At 41.7% G+C, this 17,317-nt stretch overlaps 2 protein-coding genes and 1 non-coding gene across 6 annotated transcripts; all 3 read right to left on the minus strand.

The window, feature by feature from the left end:
* Window positions 1–651: 651 nt before the first annotated feature.
* Window positions 652–11,131, minus strand: LOC110805556 (uncharacterized). Of its 4 annotated transcripts, none has more exons than XM_056836231.1 (9): window positions 10,689–11,130; window positions 9,326–9,439; window positions 9,116–9,205; window positions 8,971–8,990; window positions 8,822–8,874; window positions 8,670–8,700; window positions 8,488–8,569; window positions 6,888–7,087; window positions 1,091–1,230 (listed from the first exon to the last, which is right to left on the minus strand). In XM_056836231.1, exons 1-8 carry the CDS (start codon window positions 10,882–10,884, stop codon window positions 6,936–6,938), a joined length of 738 nt encoding a protein of 245 aa, XP_056692209.1. In that variant the 5' UTR covers window positions 10,885–11,130; the 3' UTR covers window positions 1,091–1,230; window positions 6,888–6,935. The 4 variants fall into 4 exon arrangements, with proteins under 4 accessions (XP_056692200.1, XP_021866861.1, XP_056692209.1 ...); XM_056836227.1 differs by lacking the exon at window positions 1,091–1,230 and adding an exon at window positions 6,583–6,722 and having other exon boundaries at window positions 10,689–11,131; XM_056836222.1 differs by lacking the exon at window positions 6,888–7,087 and having other exon boundaries at window positions 652–1,230; window positions 10,689–11,108.
* Window positions 11,132–11,831: 700 nt separating this feature from the next.
* LOC110805546 (uncharacterized) lies at window positions 11,832–12,371 on the minus strand. Its single transcript, XM_022011159.1, has one exon. The coding sequence runs from the start codon at window positions 12,369–12,371 to the stop codon at window positions 11,832–11,834; it is 540 nt and encodes a 179-aa protein (XP_021866851.1).
* A 3,753-nt stretch (window positions 12,372–16,124) lies between these two features.
* On the minus strand, window positions 16,125–16,231 carry LOC130466509 (small nucleolar RNA R71). Its single transcript, XR_008926732.1, has one exon. It is a non-coding gene; the product is annotated as a small nucleolar RNA R71 (small nucleolar RNA).
* Window positions 16,232–17,317: the final 1,086 nt, after the last annotated feature.

Genomic DNA, 17,317 nt, shown 5'->3' on the forward strand with positions numbered 1-17,317 from the left:
TTGTTAGGGAGAAAATGATACCAAATGGTAAAAGGAAAGCTAGGATGAATAGGCTAGCCTTAAAAAGAAATAGCAAGTAGAAATGCGCATAAGCCCACTTAAAGAAATCGGTTAAATACCATATTTGAGAACAACTTGCTAAAGTTTCTGATTCCATTAATTATTTCCTAATTTGGGTTGATCTCTTGATATCAGGGATATATTGTAACCAAGTTTAGAAACTCCACTGAAATCACACTTTCCTCATCTACAAGTGGAGTATATTAAATAACCATATTTATACCTTTAAATAACTTTTAAATGGGGTTAATTGCTTTTTATGGAAGAGAATTTATGGCAAGACTTGTTACTAGTTTAATAGGTACTAGGCTACCAGTTAGGGTTGATAATAATTGGTACAGGGTCCTCCAATTTTTATACGGGGTAACAGTTTTGCATATATTTTTTTTTTTAATAGAGATGATAGAAATGGATATGCGTATCTTAGAGAGTATCTACTCTTACCATAATTTTTTTTCTAAAAATGAATTTCAAAGATTACCAAAGACGGAGTTGTATAATTTACAGGGGAGAGGGGTAATTAATCAGCACTAGAAAACGGATGTAAAAACCTAAATTAATAGCGATGCCGATGGCCTCGAGGACACTTCCTTAAAAACAAACACGCAATACATTGATTTACAGAGGTGACATTCATTCATGACAACTCTCTCTTTCATGTTGAAGGTTGCAGATTATGAGATTACAATCACAAATTTTTAACACAAAGATATCACATCATAAAAAAAGCATGTCAAAGCTTGAATGATTCAGAAATCCACACCACATAAGTTTCACATAACTAAGAAACAATATGCTAGTCCAATAGTCCAGCACTGTAGGTTGAATACTCCTTTTTCAGCTCTGAAAAATAGGCTGCACTTATTCCATTTATCTTCAACTCCTCCGCAGCAAGAATTATACACATCTAATGTTACAATGATTGATACATCAACAAAACCTAATGACTATGTATGTATGGGGAATGAAATTTGGTTAAACATTCTACCAGGTTCTGAAATTTGACTCCTCATTCATCTTTCAGAGGATTCTTTCTGCAGATATATATGAAGTGACAATCTGGATCTTTCAAGGCAAAGTCAGATGGAAGATCACCATTCTCAGACATAGGGATGGGTTCCAAGCTTGATTTAATGGAAGCGACAGCTGACCCTTCAAATCCGGGTCTTGCTGTAAAAACGAAGAATAAATAAATCAAACCATTTTCTGCAAGTACAGAACAAGAGCAATCAAACTCAAAATGTCATCATGCAAGTACAGAACAAGACACATCATGGACCTCCAACAAAGCAAATACTCTGTAGTTCTAAATAGACAAATTTCGTGACAGTCATCAGACCATAAAAGTCAGCTGACTACTGGGTGGCATGATGGAACACTCCGGTTGCTCCTTCTCCTATTAACCCAACACACACACCTGCACAGATTCACAATAACAGCAAAACAGAGTAACAACGGTATTTGCTCGTTTAAGGAAAGGGTTTATTTATTACTGAAAATAGTTGAGGATAGCTAAGTGAGAATTCAAGAGCTCACTATCTCTCCCAAAAGTAGCACAAACTGCTCAAATACAATGACATACCCTATTCCTAATATCCCTCCCCTTTATACACAAATCCCCAAAAAGATAGTCTTCCTAGTTTGTCTTCTTGCGCCTGCTGTATGTTAGCATGCCACGTGGCTCCTTCTGCCCGTTAGGACCATCTGCTGTTGTATCAGCTGGAGTTGTGGTGCGCACCCCTGGTAGGCTTGTTACATCACCCTCCTCCTCAAATACCACCTTGTCCTCAAGGTGGAAGCTGGGAAATCCTTCCTAAATGGCTGTTGCCTTTTCCCAAGTGGCCTCAAAGACTGGCAGATGCTTCCACTTAATCAGAACTTCCTGTATTACTTTCCTTCCTGCTGTCCTGCTGCGCACTTCTAATACCTCCTTGGGTTCTGCTACTAATTCTAGTTCAGCTGAAATCTGTGCAGGAATTGTTGCAGTGGTGACAGCCTCTCCAACTGCTCTCTTAAGCTGCAAGACATGGAATACGGGGTGGATCTTACAAGCTTCTGGTAACTCCAAGTCACCAACTTATAGGCAACGCTTCCCACTTTCTGAAGCACCTTGTATGGCCCATAGAAGCGAGCTGCAAGCTTCTCAAATGGCCTATGAGCAAGTGATTTTACGAGCTATACCAGCTCCCCTTCTTCGTATGACTACCAGCTCCCTTTCTTCATATGACTCCTCCCTCCTTTTACGATCTGTATTCATCTTCATCCGCTGTTGAGTGTTGAGCCTTAACTAAGTTCAATTGTAACTCAGCTAACATCTCATCCGCATGTCTTCTAAGCTATCAACCGGAGTTTGCCCCTCTCCAATTCTTAGCAGATGTGGTGGCTCTCTTCCATAGACCACCTGAAATAGGGACATTTTGGTGGACGTATGCACAGAGGTATTATAAGAGAATTCAGCCCAAGTTAACCACCGTGCCCAAGACTTTGGCTGCCCTCCTGCAAAACACTGCAAATAAGTCCCTAAATACTTATTAACAACTTCACTTTGGCCGTCCGTTTGGGGGTGATAAGCCGTGCTTTTCTTGGATGGTCCCCTGCAGGCGAAACAACTCTTTCCAAAACGTGCTCATAAAAATTTGGTCCCTGTCAGAAACAATTGTGGGTGGAAAGCCATGAAGACGGACAACCCCATCCACGAACACTTCTGCCACCTTCACTGCATTGTAAGGATGTTTCAACCCACGAAAATGGCCATACTTAGACAACCTGTCCGCCACCACCAATATGGAGTTTATGCCTTTAGACAAGGGTAAACCTTTGATGAAATCCATAGAGATGTCTTCCCATATCTTAGTGGGTATGGTTAAGGGTTGAAGTAGCCCAGCGGGGCACTGTTGTGAACTCAACCACTTCCCTCCGCATTCCGTGCCAGTACCAATCCTTTGCCATTCGAAGGTATGTTTTTGCCTCTCCATCATGTCCCCCCATGGGAGTTGTGATGCTCCCGCATCAAGGCAAGGACCATGGAAGACCCCTTGGGTATGACTAGCCTCCCCTTGTACATTAACTTGCCTTCTTCTAATGTAAAAGCACTCTCAACTCCTACTAGCAAGTCTGCCCTGATTTTCGCCGGTACCTTATCCGACTCAATTTCTTTGTGCAGCTCATTCCAGTCCACTTCTCTCGAACTCAACATGAGGCCCAACTCCACCTCTCCGCCAGATTTTCGTGACAATACAGCAACACGGTTGGCAGTCCCGGGCTTATACTGAACCTCAAAGTCATACGCCATTAGTTTGCTAACCCATTTCTGATAGCTTGTTGCAATTTCTCGTTGTTGTATTATGTGCCTCACAATTTTTTGTTGCTGTATTATGTGCCTCAGGCTTTGTTGATCACTTCGGACTATGAAATGTCTCCCCATTAAATAGTGCTTCCATTTGAGTATTGACAGGCACACCGCCATTAATTCTTTCTCATATATAGATTTGCATTGATCTCTTGGGTCCAAAAGTTTACTGTAATACGCCACTGGCCATCCCTCTTGCATCAGAACTGCACCCAACCCGTAACCTGATGCGCCTGTTTCAAGCACAAACATTTTTGAAAAATCAGGCATCACTAAACAGGGGCTGCCACCATAGCCTCCTTCAAAACATTAAAGGCCTCACTAGCCTCCGACCAACCAACATTATATTTTTTGAGTTGCTCGGTCAACGGTTGTGCAACTTGTGCGTATCGCAATATAAACTTACAATAGTAGCTTGTTAACCCCAGAAATCCACGAAGCTCACGTAGGTTCTTTGGTGTTTCCCACTCCAACATTGCCCTCACCTTATCCATATCCATGGCTACCCCCTCCTGGGAAATCACATGGCCCAAGTAGGTAACCTCCCTCCTTCCCAACTCACACTTCTTATGGTTGATATAAAGTTAGTTTCTGCTCAGCCAAAATGCCCAACACCACCGCCATGTGTTGCTTATGCTCTGCCTTTGTTGCACTATAAATCAAAAATCATCAAAAATACCAAAACAGCAAAAATGGCCGAAAAATATCATTCATCACGGACTAGAGCGTTGCAACGTTGTAGGTGCGTTCATTAATCCAAAGGGCATTACTAGGAACTCGTATTGTCCCTCATGAGTTCGAAAATTCGTCTTGTGAGTATCCTCGGGTTTCACCAATATTTGATGATAACCAGACTTTAAAATCCAACTTGGAGAAAATGACTAACCCGTGTAACTCATCCAATAACTCATCAATCACCGGGACTGGACACTTATCCGGCGTGGTTTCTTTGTTCAACGCTCGATAATCAATGCAAAATCGCCACGAGCCGTCCTTCACTAATAAAACTGGGCTCGAAAAGGGACTTACTGAGGGTCGAATTAATTTTGCCTGTAGCATCTCTTGCATCAGTTTTTCGATTTCATTTTTTGGAAAATGGGGGTAGCGATACGGTCGCACACTAACAGGATTGCACCCCTCTAGTAACACTATAGCATGCTCATGTTCCAGGGAGGGTGGTAACCCAATGGGCATATTAAACACCTGCTTGTAACGATGCAGCACCTCCTCCAAAAGGGGTTGTTCATTGTTGTCTTCCTGTTGCTCATCTCTTTCTGCTTCTAACTTGTTACACTCCACTACCCCTTGCCCGGTTTTCCGTAAGGTTTTCAACATGGCTTTTAGTGAGATCCTCGACCGAGCCAACGTAGCGTCCCCCTTTATCACACATTGATTACCCCCCCCCCCCCATTGGAACTTCATGACTTGCGTTTTCCAATTAGTAATCACTGCCCACCACTGAACTCCCAATATCACATCTGAACCCCCAAATTGCAATGGCAAAAAATCCTCGTTCACTTCAATTCCTCCCTCCAATTACAGTACCACTGCCCGGCAAACCCCTGCCCCTTGAACAGCTTCACCATTCCCTAAGGCCACACCAAACTGCTTTGTTCCCGTCATTGGTAGTCTCAAACGCTCTACCACCTTCAACGATATAAAATTATGGTTTGCCCCCGGGTAGATCATTACGGTCACCTCACTCTCATTGAGTCTTCCCCCCAACCTCTATCGTCTTGGGATGGGTAAGCCCGACAAATGAGTACAAGGACACCTCGGGTGTCGCCACCGCAACGCTCCCCTTGCCATAGTTTTCTTCTGCCTCCTCTTCCCTCTCGCCAGTGCCGCCTTCAACCAAGAGAACGCTCAATTCCTTGAGTTTGCACTCATGGTTGGCCTCCCACTTTACGTCACACCGGAAGCACAATCCCTTTGCTCTCTTCTCTTGAAGCTCACTCTCCGACAATCACCTAACCATAGTGTTGTTGTGGGGAGATGCTACCGAGGATTGGGTTGAGCCTACCCCGAAATCGCTAATTCGGGTTGTTGATTGTTCGGCCCAATTATTGTCAAGGAACCCCCTAAATTGGACTTGTTGGATCCGAATTTGTTAGCCCAGTCTCTTGAACCCGTTTTCTTTTCGGCCCGGTCTCGATCTTCAACCCGAATTGCCAGATCAATGGCTTGTTTGAGATTATAGGGTTGTACAACTTGGATCTCTTTTCTGATCTCATCTTTTAGCCCATTTATAAAATGACCCATAAGAGTTTCAGGGTACATCTTCCAACAGCGTCGCCCTCTCTATGAACTTGACGGTACTCTCCCATCGTGGTGGTTCAACCATCGTTGGTGTAGCGTTTCGACCTTCAACGACCAAAACTCCTTCAAGTATCGCCACCTCAAGATGGTCGTGGGTCGGGCCGGGTCGGCCAAGTCCATGGGCCTAATCAGACCCACATTATATCATGACGGGCCGAATCGGGACGAAAAGTTCAAAACAGGACCCAAGCCCGGCCTAAGCCCACGGCCTTTTGTGCCGGTCGGGCTGGCCCGTCGTGCCGGTTCGAGTTGTGCCTTGTCGTGCATTTTAAAAAAAATTAAGGCTCATGGCCTACGACTTCATACCCGTGTCGGGCCATGCTTTTTTCGTGCTCGTGTCGGGTCGGGCCGGCCCATAGCCATCTTTATCGCCACCCCTCTATCGGCCGGCGACAATTCTTCCATTGAAAGAAACGGAGAGCATCACCCTCCATCGCCACCACGGCCGAATCCATCTGCTCCTCCGCCGCATCCATTGTGAAAACTGAAATACCTCTCCGACCTTAAAATCCATCCATCAGAGTTGTCGCCCTCAAAAAACGGCATGTCAAGCTTATGGAACCGCCAGTTTCTACCGCTGCCACCTCCCGTAAAAGTCCGTTCCTCCTCATCCTCTGTCTCACGGTGTCGGTTATTCTGTTTTTCCCCCACTCTTCCATTATCCGCCACCAACGTTCTAATCTCATCGCGAAAGCGATCGACTCTACCCTCAAGTTGCTCCGCTCTTTCTTTAGCCTTTATCGCCTCATCTTCTGCGGTAGCCTTGATTTGGTCGGAAAGAGACCGTTGCAAGGTGGTCATCGCCTCCTTAACTGCATTAGAGACGATGCTCTCTAAGGTGGACTCCAATCGGTCCATCCTTACCTCCAACTCCTGATCTCTGTCCTCTTCCACGGTCTCCAAGTTGCGTTGTTGGCTCCGCGTCATGGTTCGCACCGCTGTGATACCACGTGGAACACTCCGGCTACCCCTCCTATTAACCCAACACACACACCTGCACAGATTCACAATAACAGCAAAACAGAGTAAAAATAATATTTGCTCACCTAAGGAAATGGTTTATTTAATACTGGAAATAGTTGAGGATAGCTAAGTGAGAATTCGAGAGTTCACTATCTCTCACAAAAGTAGCATAAACTGCTCAAATAAAATGACATACCCTATTCCCAATATTCCATCCCCTTTATACACAAATCCCCTAGTCTTCCTAGTTTGTCTTCTTGTGCCTGCTATATGTTAGCATGCCACGTGGCTCTTTCTGCCCGTCAGGACCATCATCTATAGTATCAGCTGCAGTTGTGGTGCGCGCCCCCGGTGGGCTTGTTACACATGAGTACCATTTTTCGGAAAGTTCCTTTTCTGAGAACCAAAACAGTGTTTTGAGATCAACTGAAGCAAGGAGAGCATGAATACAACTATATTACTGCATGAATACAAGTAGATTTTGCTAGCTAAACAACAACAGAGTTTATGCCAGCATCATTCACATTGTAGTGGTTCATACTCTTGGATATATCTCTGCACAGTTTTGACTTCTAATATTAGCTCCTAAGACCGCTAGTTGCATTAGTTATTAGGTTGGAGTCTACTCATGTGAATTTCATGGTGACAGATCTGCATTCTCTAGTAAACAATATACCAAAAGTTCTTATTTTCAGGGATGACCGTAATAACAATAATTAGGTGGATCAAGATCTTTTATTTTAAAGAGGTGTTCGTAGTCACAACTCACAAAGTCGACAATTGTCAAGTAGTTTCAGTTTTGATGCTCAACATTCCATTTGCCGTGTTTAAAAACATAATCGATATGGAATCACTTGTCAAATAAAATTGATAAAAGCATCTTGAGACAGTTTTACAGTACTGATAACATCTCAAAGGGACTGATCATTCTAATACAAAAGAAGCTGCACTACTTCTTATGTTATACCAAAAAAGAGGAGAGAATCAGGGGATAGCCCAGAGGATTTTCGATCACCTAGGGAAAGGACTTTGGTTCAATTCTCACCAGAGACCGTGGAGGGGTTATAAATTATAACACAAACTTGTTGGGGGTATAACATGGGATAGCTATCCACTTCGGTCCCACATTTCAGTATTTCACTAGCATAACAAATTCTCCCAAACTGTCCTCTATGTTATAGCGGCTTTTCCCCATTTTAGTATTTAGTTGTCCTCTATCTTAACAAAATCTACATTCAAGCAATCATTTTTCACTAGTCCCGCTATGATAAAGTGGAAAACACGCTATTGGTTAAATAAACCTCATTATCTAGTCCTTTATTCTTCATAAAAAGTCAACTGGACAATTTTGGTGGAGTTGAGGTAGTAGTCACATTTGTGAAGCTCACCCTTTGAGCATACAAAAGAAAATTTTAAACTTCATCATATAAAGGACAAGTGGGACACTAGCAAACTGTCCTTTGAGTGTGAGAAACAACAACCTCCACCATGTACATCCATAAAGAAGTGGCTGCATCAGACACATTGGGTAAACCATTTCAATTTATTAACTTCATCAGTGTATTGTATTGACTGCCCCTCTTATTTCTCATCTAACTTAAATTTCTAGAAGTTGCATTAAAGACATTGCAAAGAGAGTGAAAACATGGCCAAGGATGAAGTAAAATGAGAGACAGAAGAATCATTTCAAGATATCTGAACTACAGACAAATACATCTCAGTGATCCATGAAACATTACCTAAAAGAACCACCAATATAAAAAATACGAAGTTGAGATTACAAGGTAAAAACTTACGTATAATATACAGTTCGATTTTCCAATTATATACTGATCTGCTCAGATAAGGCATCCTCACATTTGGATCACCATAGGTAATCTGCATGGGGAAATTCAAAAAAGGATTATCTGTCTAGAAGCTGGTCCACTTTCAGCAAAAACTAAGTGCAATGGACAAAGATGACAGTGTATATAGTTACCAACATATATACTCCACCAGGCTTAAGTAGCCTGCAAAAAAATATAATCCTCTAATCAAGGAAAATAAGAAATGAAAGTTTGAAATGAAAAAAACAATTAAAAAAATCTGCATGACTAAAAATTGACAACTCAAAGTAACAAATCCCAAAACCTGCTGACTTCACCCAACATCTGAGAAGCACTTATTGAAGCTCCAGTTCCGCACTTCAAAAACAAGACATAAGCAAAATTAGAAAATGCCACAACTAAAAGGATATATAACCAGACACCTATCAACAGTCATAGCAAGGAAATTCTCACCATCAAAGAATCAAGAGTCCCTATGTTGCCGACGGGAGCCCATATTTAAGATAAAGGAATCAAAAAAAAAACCGTTGTTAACACTATGTCACTCAACCAGAGAACACAGCCGCGTAATCATACTTTCAAATATGAGAAAAATTACCTTTATCAATAACACTGCCAAATGAATCGTCTGGGAAAACACTCATATCTCTAACATCCATCTGCATATCTACAGGACAAGATAAGGAAACTATTCTGTAGATTTACAATTGTGAACCAAAAGAGACTAAAAAGGATATTGCAAGACGTTCACAGCACATAGCATTTGACAGAAGAAGAAAAAAATTAAAAAAATAGCCTGCAAGGATACATTTCAGTTGAGGTATATGTGCATGCTTCCTTCTCATCATGTCAATGGCAACTGTTGAAATGTCAATGTTCATAATCTCCTCATATTCATCCTTCACCATGTCCTCCGACATGACTAGAGAGAGAGGGGGAAAAAAAAAGCATCAGCAAATTTTGGGTCTCGGGGAGCAACACTTGATATTACATTACAACATTTAAAAGTAACTAGCCAATTTACATTAATAAATCAAATAACCGAGTAAAATTGCAAAGGGCAAGACTCAAAACGTCCTCTGAAGTCATCAAATAAGTCCAGCATACATCTCTTCTCCTCGTGAAAAGATTGAAGGGAATAAGAGTCAGCAATCTGGAATATGAATCCATAACTAACACAAGAAGTTAATGGATAAATAAACTTCCATTAGATTCCTACTCAATAACTTCAGTGTCTCATCTACCCAGAAATTCAAAACACGTGAAACACAAACTGTAAATACATAATTCGGTGAGGAAATTTCATACAAAATAAATGATAGAAAGAAGACCATTGAAGTAGCTATTGCCTATCGCCACATCTTAGCCTAGTAGCCTTCAAGTAGAGGCTAATATGAGGGAGAATTGACCTAAGTTTCTTAAATTTTAGACAATGGCCATAAATCTCCCAATGAGGAGAATTTGAGCCCAAACTAGTTGCCACCATTGAAGTATATTGGTGCAGTAAAGTTTAAACAACAGTTTTGGATTAAAACTACTCTAAACACGCAGGTTTCGAATAAAGCTTACTGGTTCAAATAATAACATAATTCAGTAGCTCAAACCTCAAAAGAGTTTGACTTCAATTCCCTAAACAACTTTGAGACCCATTTCATCCCACTAATTCAGATGTTACACCATTACAATAATTTTGATCCCACTTATGCAAAATAAACCCTAGACTATATAGAGGATAGTATTAACTAAATGAACCCTATCCATATCGATCCTAACGATGTTTGAGTTATTCATCAAAAATTTCCATTCCATAAAACCACTCCTTGAATCATTCATCAAAAAAATACCACCAATCCCCCTCACTCAAAAGTCGAAATAACATATGGACCTATGTCATAGCAGCATGCATCTTTTCCAACAAAATACTATGAAACAATACAACATTTATACCACAAAATCACCAACGAACCAAATTATATTGTAATACTTTCAGTTTAGAGTTTTTCTTTTGCATACAATCGTCATGATAAAACCCAAATCAGACAGCTTTATAAAAACAAAACCAAACCCTAAAACCAATCCAATCTAATAAAATAATAATAATAGCAAAAAATGATAAATTGGAAACCCAATTAGATAAAATAATTTTTTTTTAAAAAAGGAAAATAAATTACCGGCATTTCCACAACCAACCATAAGAATACGAGAAGAAGTGGGAACAAATTTGCGAACAAAGGGGCGAAGAGCAGAGTAACGCTGGTACCAATCAAAAGAGCCAGCTTCTTGAATGTAACGAGCGTCCCAGTACAGGGAATCGCCATAGTTGTATGTGTTGCAGCTCGAAACGTCTCTGAACATGGAGTTATTCATAGGATGGAGGATAGAGAAAATTGGGGAAGAGGGTTTGTTGCGGCTGCGGCTGCGGTGGTCAAACAATTTGGTGGCAGGGGATCTGATGGTAGACTACAAAGAGAATGTGTGGCCAAGTGGAGGGGTCTGCGCGTCTACTTTTGGGATTTGATTAATTGAGTGGAACGAACAACTAACGTGATGGTTGACAGCTTCACGCCGATCAACTCAATTATTTTGTAACTTCATTAAAATATTTTATTTTTTGGGGGGAAATTTTTGGACGTTTTATCATTAGCAAATTTGTCCAACAATACAAACTTAGAAGAGAACTCTTCCATCCACACACTCACTTCATCAGTATCTAGTGAAAATTTAGCCAAAGAGTGAGCAACTTGGTTATATTTTCGACTAGAAAATTGAACTGCAGCGATTTTGCTAAAATGTCATCCACCAGCACCTGTGCGCTTGTTCTTTCTACTCTTTCCTTTTGAAGCAGATTCACCAGTGCTAAGCAATCAGTCTCAACAGTTACAGACCAGAAGCCTGCATCAAAGGCATAGGTAATGCCAAATCTCACAACTTCTGCCTCCGCATATAGACCCTTCATAGATGAGCTAATTCTCCTTGTTGCAGCCATTAGAACGTCACCTACTAAGTCACGGACCACCATCCCCAAACTAGTAGCAGAATCAGTCGTGGCAGCATTCATATTCAACTTAAAACAGTTTGTTGGGGGGTGGGGGGGGTTGCCAGTGTGCAATTATAGGAGTCGTAGGTTTATATCCTTCAGCTCTCTCGTTGGCTGCTTCAAATTCGCCAAGCAGCCTCAGCGTTCTGTCACAGACCAACATGGATTCCCACCTTCTTTTCTCAAAGACCCAAGCATTCCTCACATTCTATATTTGCCATAAAAACATCATCACGAGCTCCCACGCTCTCTCAATCGTGCACTTTTTCATCTTGTCCTAGCACCAGTCAGCGAACTCATTGTTGTCACCTTCACCACCTTGCAATCGAGTAGGCGATAATCGCCAAATCAGGCTTCTCTCATTGCATGACAAAAATATATGCATCACACTTTCCTCCCCTTCGCCGCACCGGGGGCATACAGGTTGGATAGGTACCCCTCTTCGGGCTAGCTTGCTCATGGTAGACAAACCATTATTGATTGCACGCCAGACTAGATTTTTAACTTTATCAGGTACAACTGCTTTCCAAACCTTCTTGCATAGTTGACTTTGTGGCTCCCCCATGGATGTTTCCACACTACCAGACCTCCGTTGGGTCTCCGCATGGTAAGCACTCCGCAAACTAAATTCTTCGTTCTTCGTATGTTTCCATCTCCATAAGTCAGCGTGGTTACTTACTGCAAGGGGGATTTGTTTGATGGCATTAACTTCCGCGCCAGTCAAGTATTCACTAAGGTCTTGCACATCCCACCCCTCTCCATCACTCAGAATCCAACTTGAAACCGTAGTAGAGCCAACATTGTCATCAGGTGTCATAGAAAACATCCTGCCCCCATGGAGGCTCGGAATCTAAGTATCCTTCCAGAACCTAGCAGTTTGTCCATTCTCCACCACCCACCTTGTACCGCTTTCAAGCAGACCTCTCGCAGACATGATTGATTTCCAAGTGTAGCTGCCATTTTGCGGTGTTTTGCGTCCTAAAGACTCGTTCTAGGGAAGTATTTACCCTTAAGGACAATAGCTGCAAAAGAATTTGGGTTGGACAGGAGACACCAACACTGCTTGGCAAGGAGTGCAAGGTTGAATGCACTTAGGTCACGCAGCCCTAACCCACCTTTGTCCTTTGGTCGAGACATTTTCCCCCAACTAATAAGAGCCATCTTTCTCTCGCTCTCCTTTTAGTCCCACCAAAAATTCTTGCACGTAGAGGTGATACTTTAAATGATGCCCTCAGGAATTCTGAAATATTGCATTGCGTAGGTAGGTATTTCCTGTGCAATTTATTTCAAGAGTACCTCCCTACCTGCCCTTGATAAGCATCGTTCTTTCCATCCACTAACTTTCTTCCAGACTCGATCTTGTAAACCTTGGAAAACAACTTTCTTAGACCTTCCCAAGAAGGTGGGAAACCCAAGATATCTTTCGTGTTCTTCAACGACCGTGAAATTCAAAATCTCTTGAAGCATATTCTGCATATCCATGTTCAGAATTCCGACTGAAAGAAACCTCCGATTTTTCCAAGTTAATCTTTTGTCCAGAAGAAATCTCGTAGATAGTAAGGATGTCACCAATCGCCTCTGCCTCAATGTCATTGGCTCTGGTGAATAAAAGGGTACGTATCATCTGCCAAAAATAGGTGATAATTAGGACGAACATGTCTACCAATCTTAACACCATGTATCACATTCTGTTGTTCTGCATCACGAAGGAGCTCAGAAAAGCCCTTAGTACAAATCAAGAACATGAAGGGGGAGATTGGGTCACCTTGGCTGAGCCCCCTACTTGGTTTGAAGGAGGCCGTCGAAAATCCATTAAACAAGATTGAGTAAGAGACAGAAGAAATACACCTCATAATCAAGTCAACAAAACCCTCATCGGAGCCCAACTTGATCATCATACCATGGATATAGGACCATTCTACCCTATCATACGCTTTTCTCATATCTAGTTTCATCGCCATAAACCCCTTTACCCCTTTCTTCTTTTTCCTCATATAATGAAATAACTCATAGTCTACCAAAACATTATCCGTAATTAAGCGTTCGGGAACAAAATCACTTTGACACTCACTGATCACATCGGGAAGTACAACCCATAATCTGTTTGAGATTACCTTCGATACTAGTTTGTACTAAACATTACAAAGACCAATAGGGCGGTAATCTTTAGTAGATAAACATTGTTTCTTCTTTGGAATAAGGACAATATGTGTGTTATTAATCTTCTCTACCGAAGCCCCATTATTCAAAATATTAAGCACATAACAAGAGATATCATGTCCCACAATACTCCGATATTTTTTACAGCTAGAGCCTTAGTTGGGTGCATATGCTTTAGCGCGAGCCTTACTTCATCCTCGTGTATTGAGCCGTCAAAAGTGCATTCATCTCGCTTGTGACACGCTTCTCAACCTTCTCCGTAACTGGGTTTGCGTCACCACTATCATCCGAGCTAAAGAGTTGTTTAAAGTATTCCAGGAACACAATTTCAGCTTCCTCTTCTTTCGACATCCTGATACACTCATATTTTATATAGTTTTTACCCCCGTCCCGTATGCACTTTTCATCTCATTTAAGCTCTTCGGAGCCTATTTTAGTGCTAATGTGTGTTGTGTAGTGTCTGTTAGTTGCAGGGCTGTTTTGATGACAATTGGTCTTTGGAGGCCCGTTTCCTATCACTCTTGGATGACTACACGGATCCCGAGACATTGCGGGATGATCTAGCCAGCTTCAAAGGGGCCACGAGCGTCAAACTTGGCCCAAAGGAGTTGGGCCTAGGCCTCAAGTTCTAACTCAAGGCAAATACGTCAAATTGAGCTCAAAACCTGTGGCTCCGGTTTTCGCAAACCGGCAGATTTTGAGGAACGAAGAAAACTTCTCTTAGGTGCGAAACCGGCAAGTTTTGGGAAACCTGTGGCCCCGGTTTTCACTACCTGATGACTTTAATATACGTGACTGGGCCAAAAACCAGCCGGTTTCTGGAAACCGGGGTGCCCGGTTTTCGGTCCCATTACGTTTTCTTTTGCTTAGTTACTCCGTAGGATTAAGGGGAGGCTTCTATATATATATTTAGTGTTTTTTTAGTACGTCTCGGCTCGGAACTTCGGATGATTATTATTGCTTAGTTTAAAACTTAAATTTTTATTCTCCAAACACTCAACTTTAGATTAATTAAAGATTCAAAGTTTCAGTTATCGTTCGTTCTTCGTTATTAGGTATTTCTTTATTTCTGATTTTATTATTCAATTTCAATCATGCTTTTATTTAATATGTTTATTTGGTTTAATTTAAATATGTGTGAGTAGTTGATTTTCTAGGGTTTTGGGAATCCATGAACGAATGTGAAGGGATGATTAATTGTTGTTGATTGTTGGTTTAGCTGTTAATTCCTATTGATTGCCCTTATTTACTTTGCAATTAGATTTGCGCAGGTTTGATTGTATTAGTTTCGCAATATCAAATTAAGATTCGAGAGATGCAATTTGATGTTTAGGCTTGTGTCAATAGGTGGAATTAGGATTAATACGTAGCGAGAGCCAGTTAATTCTAAGTCTATGATTAGTATCGATTTGAGAGAGCATGCTAGTCTAACTAACTGTTTTATTGATTATTATTGATTGTTGTCATCCTGGAATATTGATCATTGGTGAACCTATGCCCTAGACCTTTTAATATCTGATTATACCCTATTTTATCATCGTCCTAGTTTCATTATACAAATCAACCCATATTCTTGTTTCCCAATAGTCTAGAATTGTCGATTAATAGTAGAAAGAACATTGTTTCCCTGTGGATACGATCTCTGCTTCCCTTGCTATATTTTTAGTTGGTAAACGTTAGGTTTATCTTTGATAGGAGTGCGATTTAGCCTGTCAAATTTTGGCGCCGTTGCCGGGATTTTATTTTCTGTTGTTGATTGCTTATCCTAGATTATTGTTTGTTACTACTCAAGGAACTCACGTTCCTTGAGACCGGATCTCACATTGTTTTGTAGTCTTTGTCTATGCCCAGGACCGTAGGTACTAGTAATCTTACTCCATTTGATCCTGAGCCCGAAAGAACCTTTCGTAGACGAAGAACTTTCATTGCACAGTGTGGGAATTACTCTAATTCTGATCATAATATTGGCGATCTTTTTCCTTCAGATACAGATTCAGTTTCAGAGATAGAGATAGGTGACGAAACTCCACTACCGCCACCTACCCCACGGCTTACAGACTATTCTAAGCCAAGTCTGTCCGTGCTACCAAAGGCAATCATGCCTTCTATTGCAGCTGAGACCTTCAAGATTGAGCCTGCATTGATTAACATGATTGAGAGACGCCAATACGCTGGGGAACCAGGTGAAGATCTGAATCTTCACATACAGTCCTTCATCCAATATTGTTCCACCATCAAGCAAAAGGGATTGACTCCGGAGCAGACTATGGAGATACTTTTCCCGTTCTCTTTGAGTGGGAAAGCTAAATTGTGGATTAATGGGTTGAATCGGGCGGCTTTGAAAATCACTAATTGGGAGTCCTTGGCTCTTTCTTTTTATGTTAAATATTTTCCACCTGAGAAAACGGCTCGCCTGAGGGGTCAGATATTAGGTATCTCACAACAAGCAGATGAGAGTTTGTTCGAGGTCTGGGAGAGATTCAAGGACTTGCAGAGAGAGTGCCCGCACCATGGTTTGGATGATTGGTTCTTGATTTAGCAGTTTTATAATGGTTTGGGTAACGAGTCTAGATGTTTGTTGGATTCAGCTGCCAGTGGGAGATTCATGCAACTTGAGGTGCCTAGAGCTATGGAGGTGATTGAGGAGATAACCATTCACAATGCCCAGTATGGGAATCCTAGAGGTCTATCTAATAGGGGTGGTAAGCATGATTTGAATTCTATTGAACAATTAACTGCCCAATTGACTGCTTTACACTATAAGATTGATAATATGCAAGCAGCCAATGCTCAATTTGCCCAACCTGTTAGTGTAGCTGCTATGAGTGCCCAACCTGCTACTGTTTGTGAAAGTTGTGGAATGTCTGGTCATTATGCACAGGAATGTAGTAGCTCTATTGAACAATGTAACGCATTTCAATCCTACAAACAAAACAACCCATTCTCCAACTCTTACAATGAGGGCTACAAAAACAACCCTCTACTATCCTACAGGAGCAACAATATCCAGAACCCTCACCAAGTCCAACATCCACCACAACAACCATACCAACCCCCACATCAACAATCCTACCAACCACGGAACAACTACAACCAACAGCCTAGTGGACCACCTGGGTTCCCTAGACAACACACATCACCTCCACCACCACAACCTCAAGCCACACAGCCTGACCCTATGCTAGTAGAGATGAGAAACATGATGCTATAAATGCAAAAATCTCTAAGTGAAAAGGATGCAAAGATCGATGCTCTTACTGCTCACAACAAGATCATTGATACACAGTTGGCACAGATGGCTACTACTATTGCAGGGAGGCCACCAGGCCAATTTCCTTCAAAGCCCGAAAATAGGGAAACTGCAAATGCAATTACATTAAGGAGCGGTAGGGATTATGATGGTCCTTCTATGCCGGGTGAGGTTGATTCTGGGGTGTCTGCTAGTGGTCTGGTTAGTGAGGAAGTCCCAGAGATAGTCATGGATGATAAGGAAGCTGAAAAGGTAGTCAATGAGAATGAGGCTACAAATGAGGTTAAGAAGGGGACAGATATTCAAGTACCACCCATTGCACTCCCCTTCCCGAACCGGCAACTCAAGAATAA

This window comes from Spinacia oleracea, chromosome 1, assembly GCF_020520425.1.
Source record: "Spinacia oleracea cultivar Varoflay chromosome 1, BTI_SOV_V1, whole genome shotgun sequence".
Lineage (NCBI taxonomy): Eukaryota > Viridiplantae > Streptophyta > Magnoliopsida > Caryophyllales > Amaranthaceae > Spinacia > Spinacia oleracea.

Coding starts and splice junctions, on each gene's coding strand:
- LOC110805546 (XM_022011159.1), bottom strand. CDS start 12,371: ATGACACCTGATGACAATGTTGGCTCTACTACGGTTTCAAGTTGGATT.
- LOC110805556 (XM_056836222.1), bottom strand. CDS start 10,884: ATGAATAACTCCATGTTCAGAGACGTTTCGAGCTGCAACACATACAAC. Junction 8,991..9,115: donor TGGCAGTGTTATTGATAAAG/GTAATTTTTCTC, acceptor TCGGCAACATAG/GGACTCTTGATTCTTTGATG. Junction 8,701..8,821: donor ATGTTGGGTGAAGTCAGCAG/GTTTTGGGATTT, acceptor ATTTTTTTGCAG/GCTACTTAAGCCTGGTGGAG.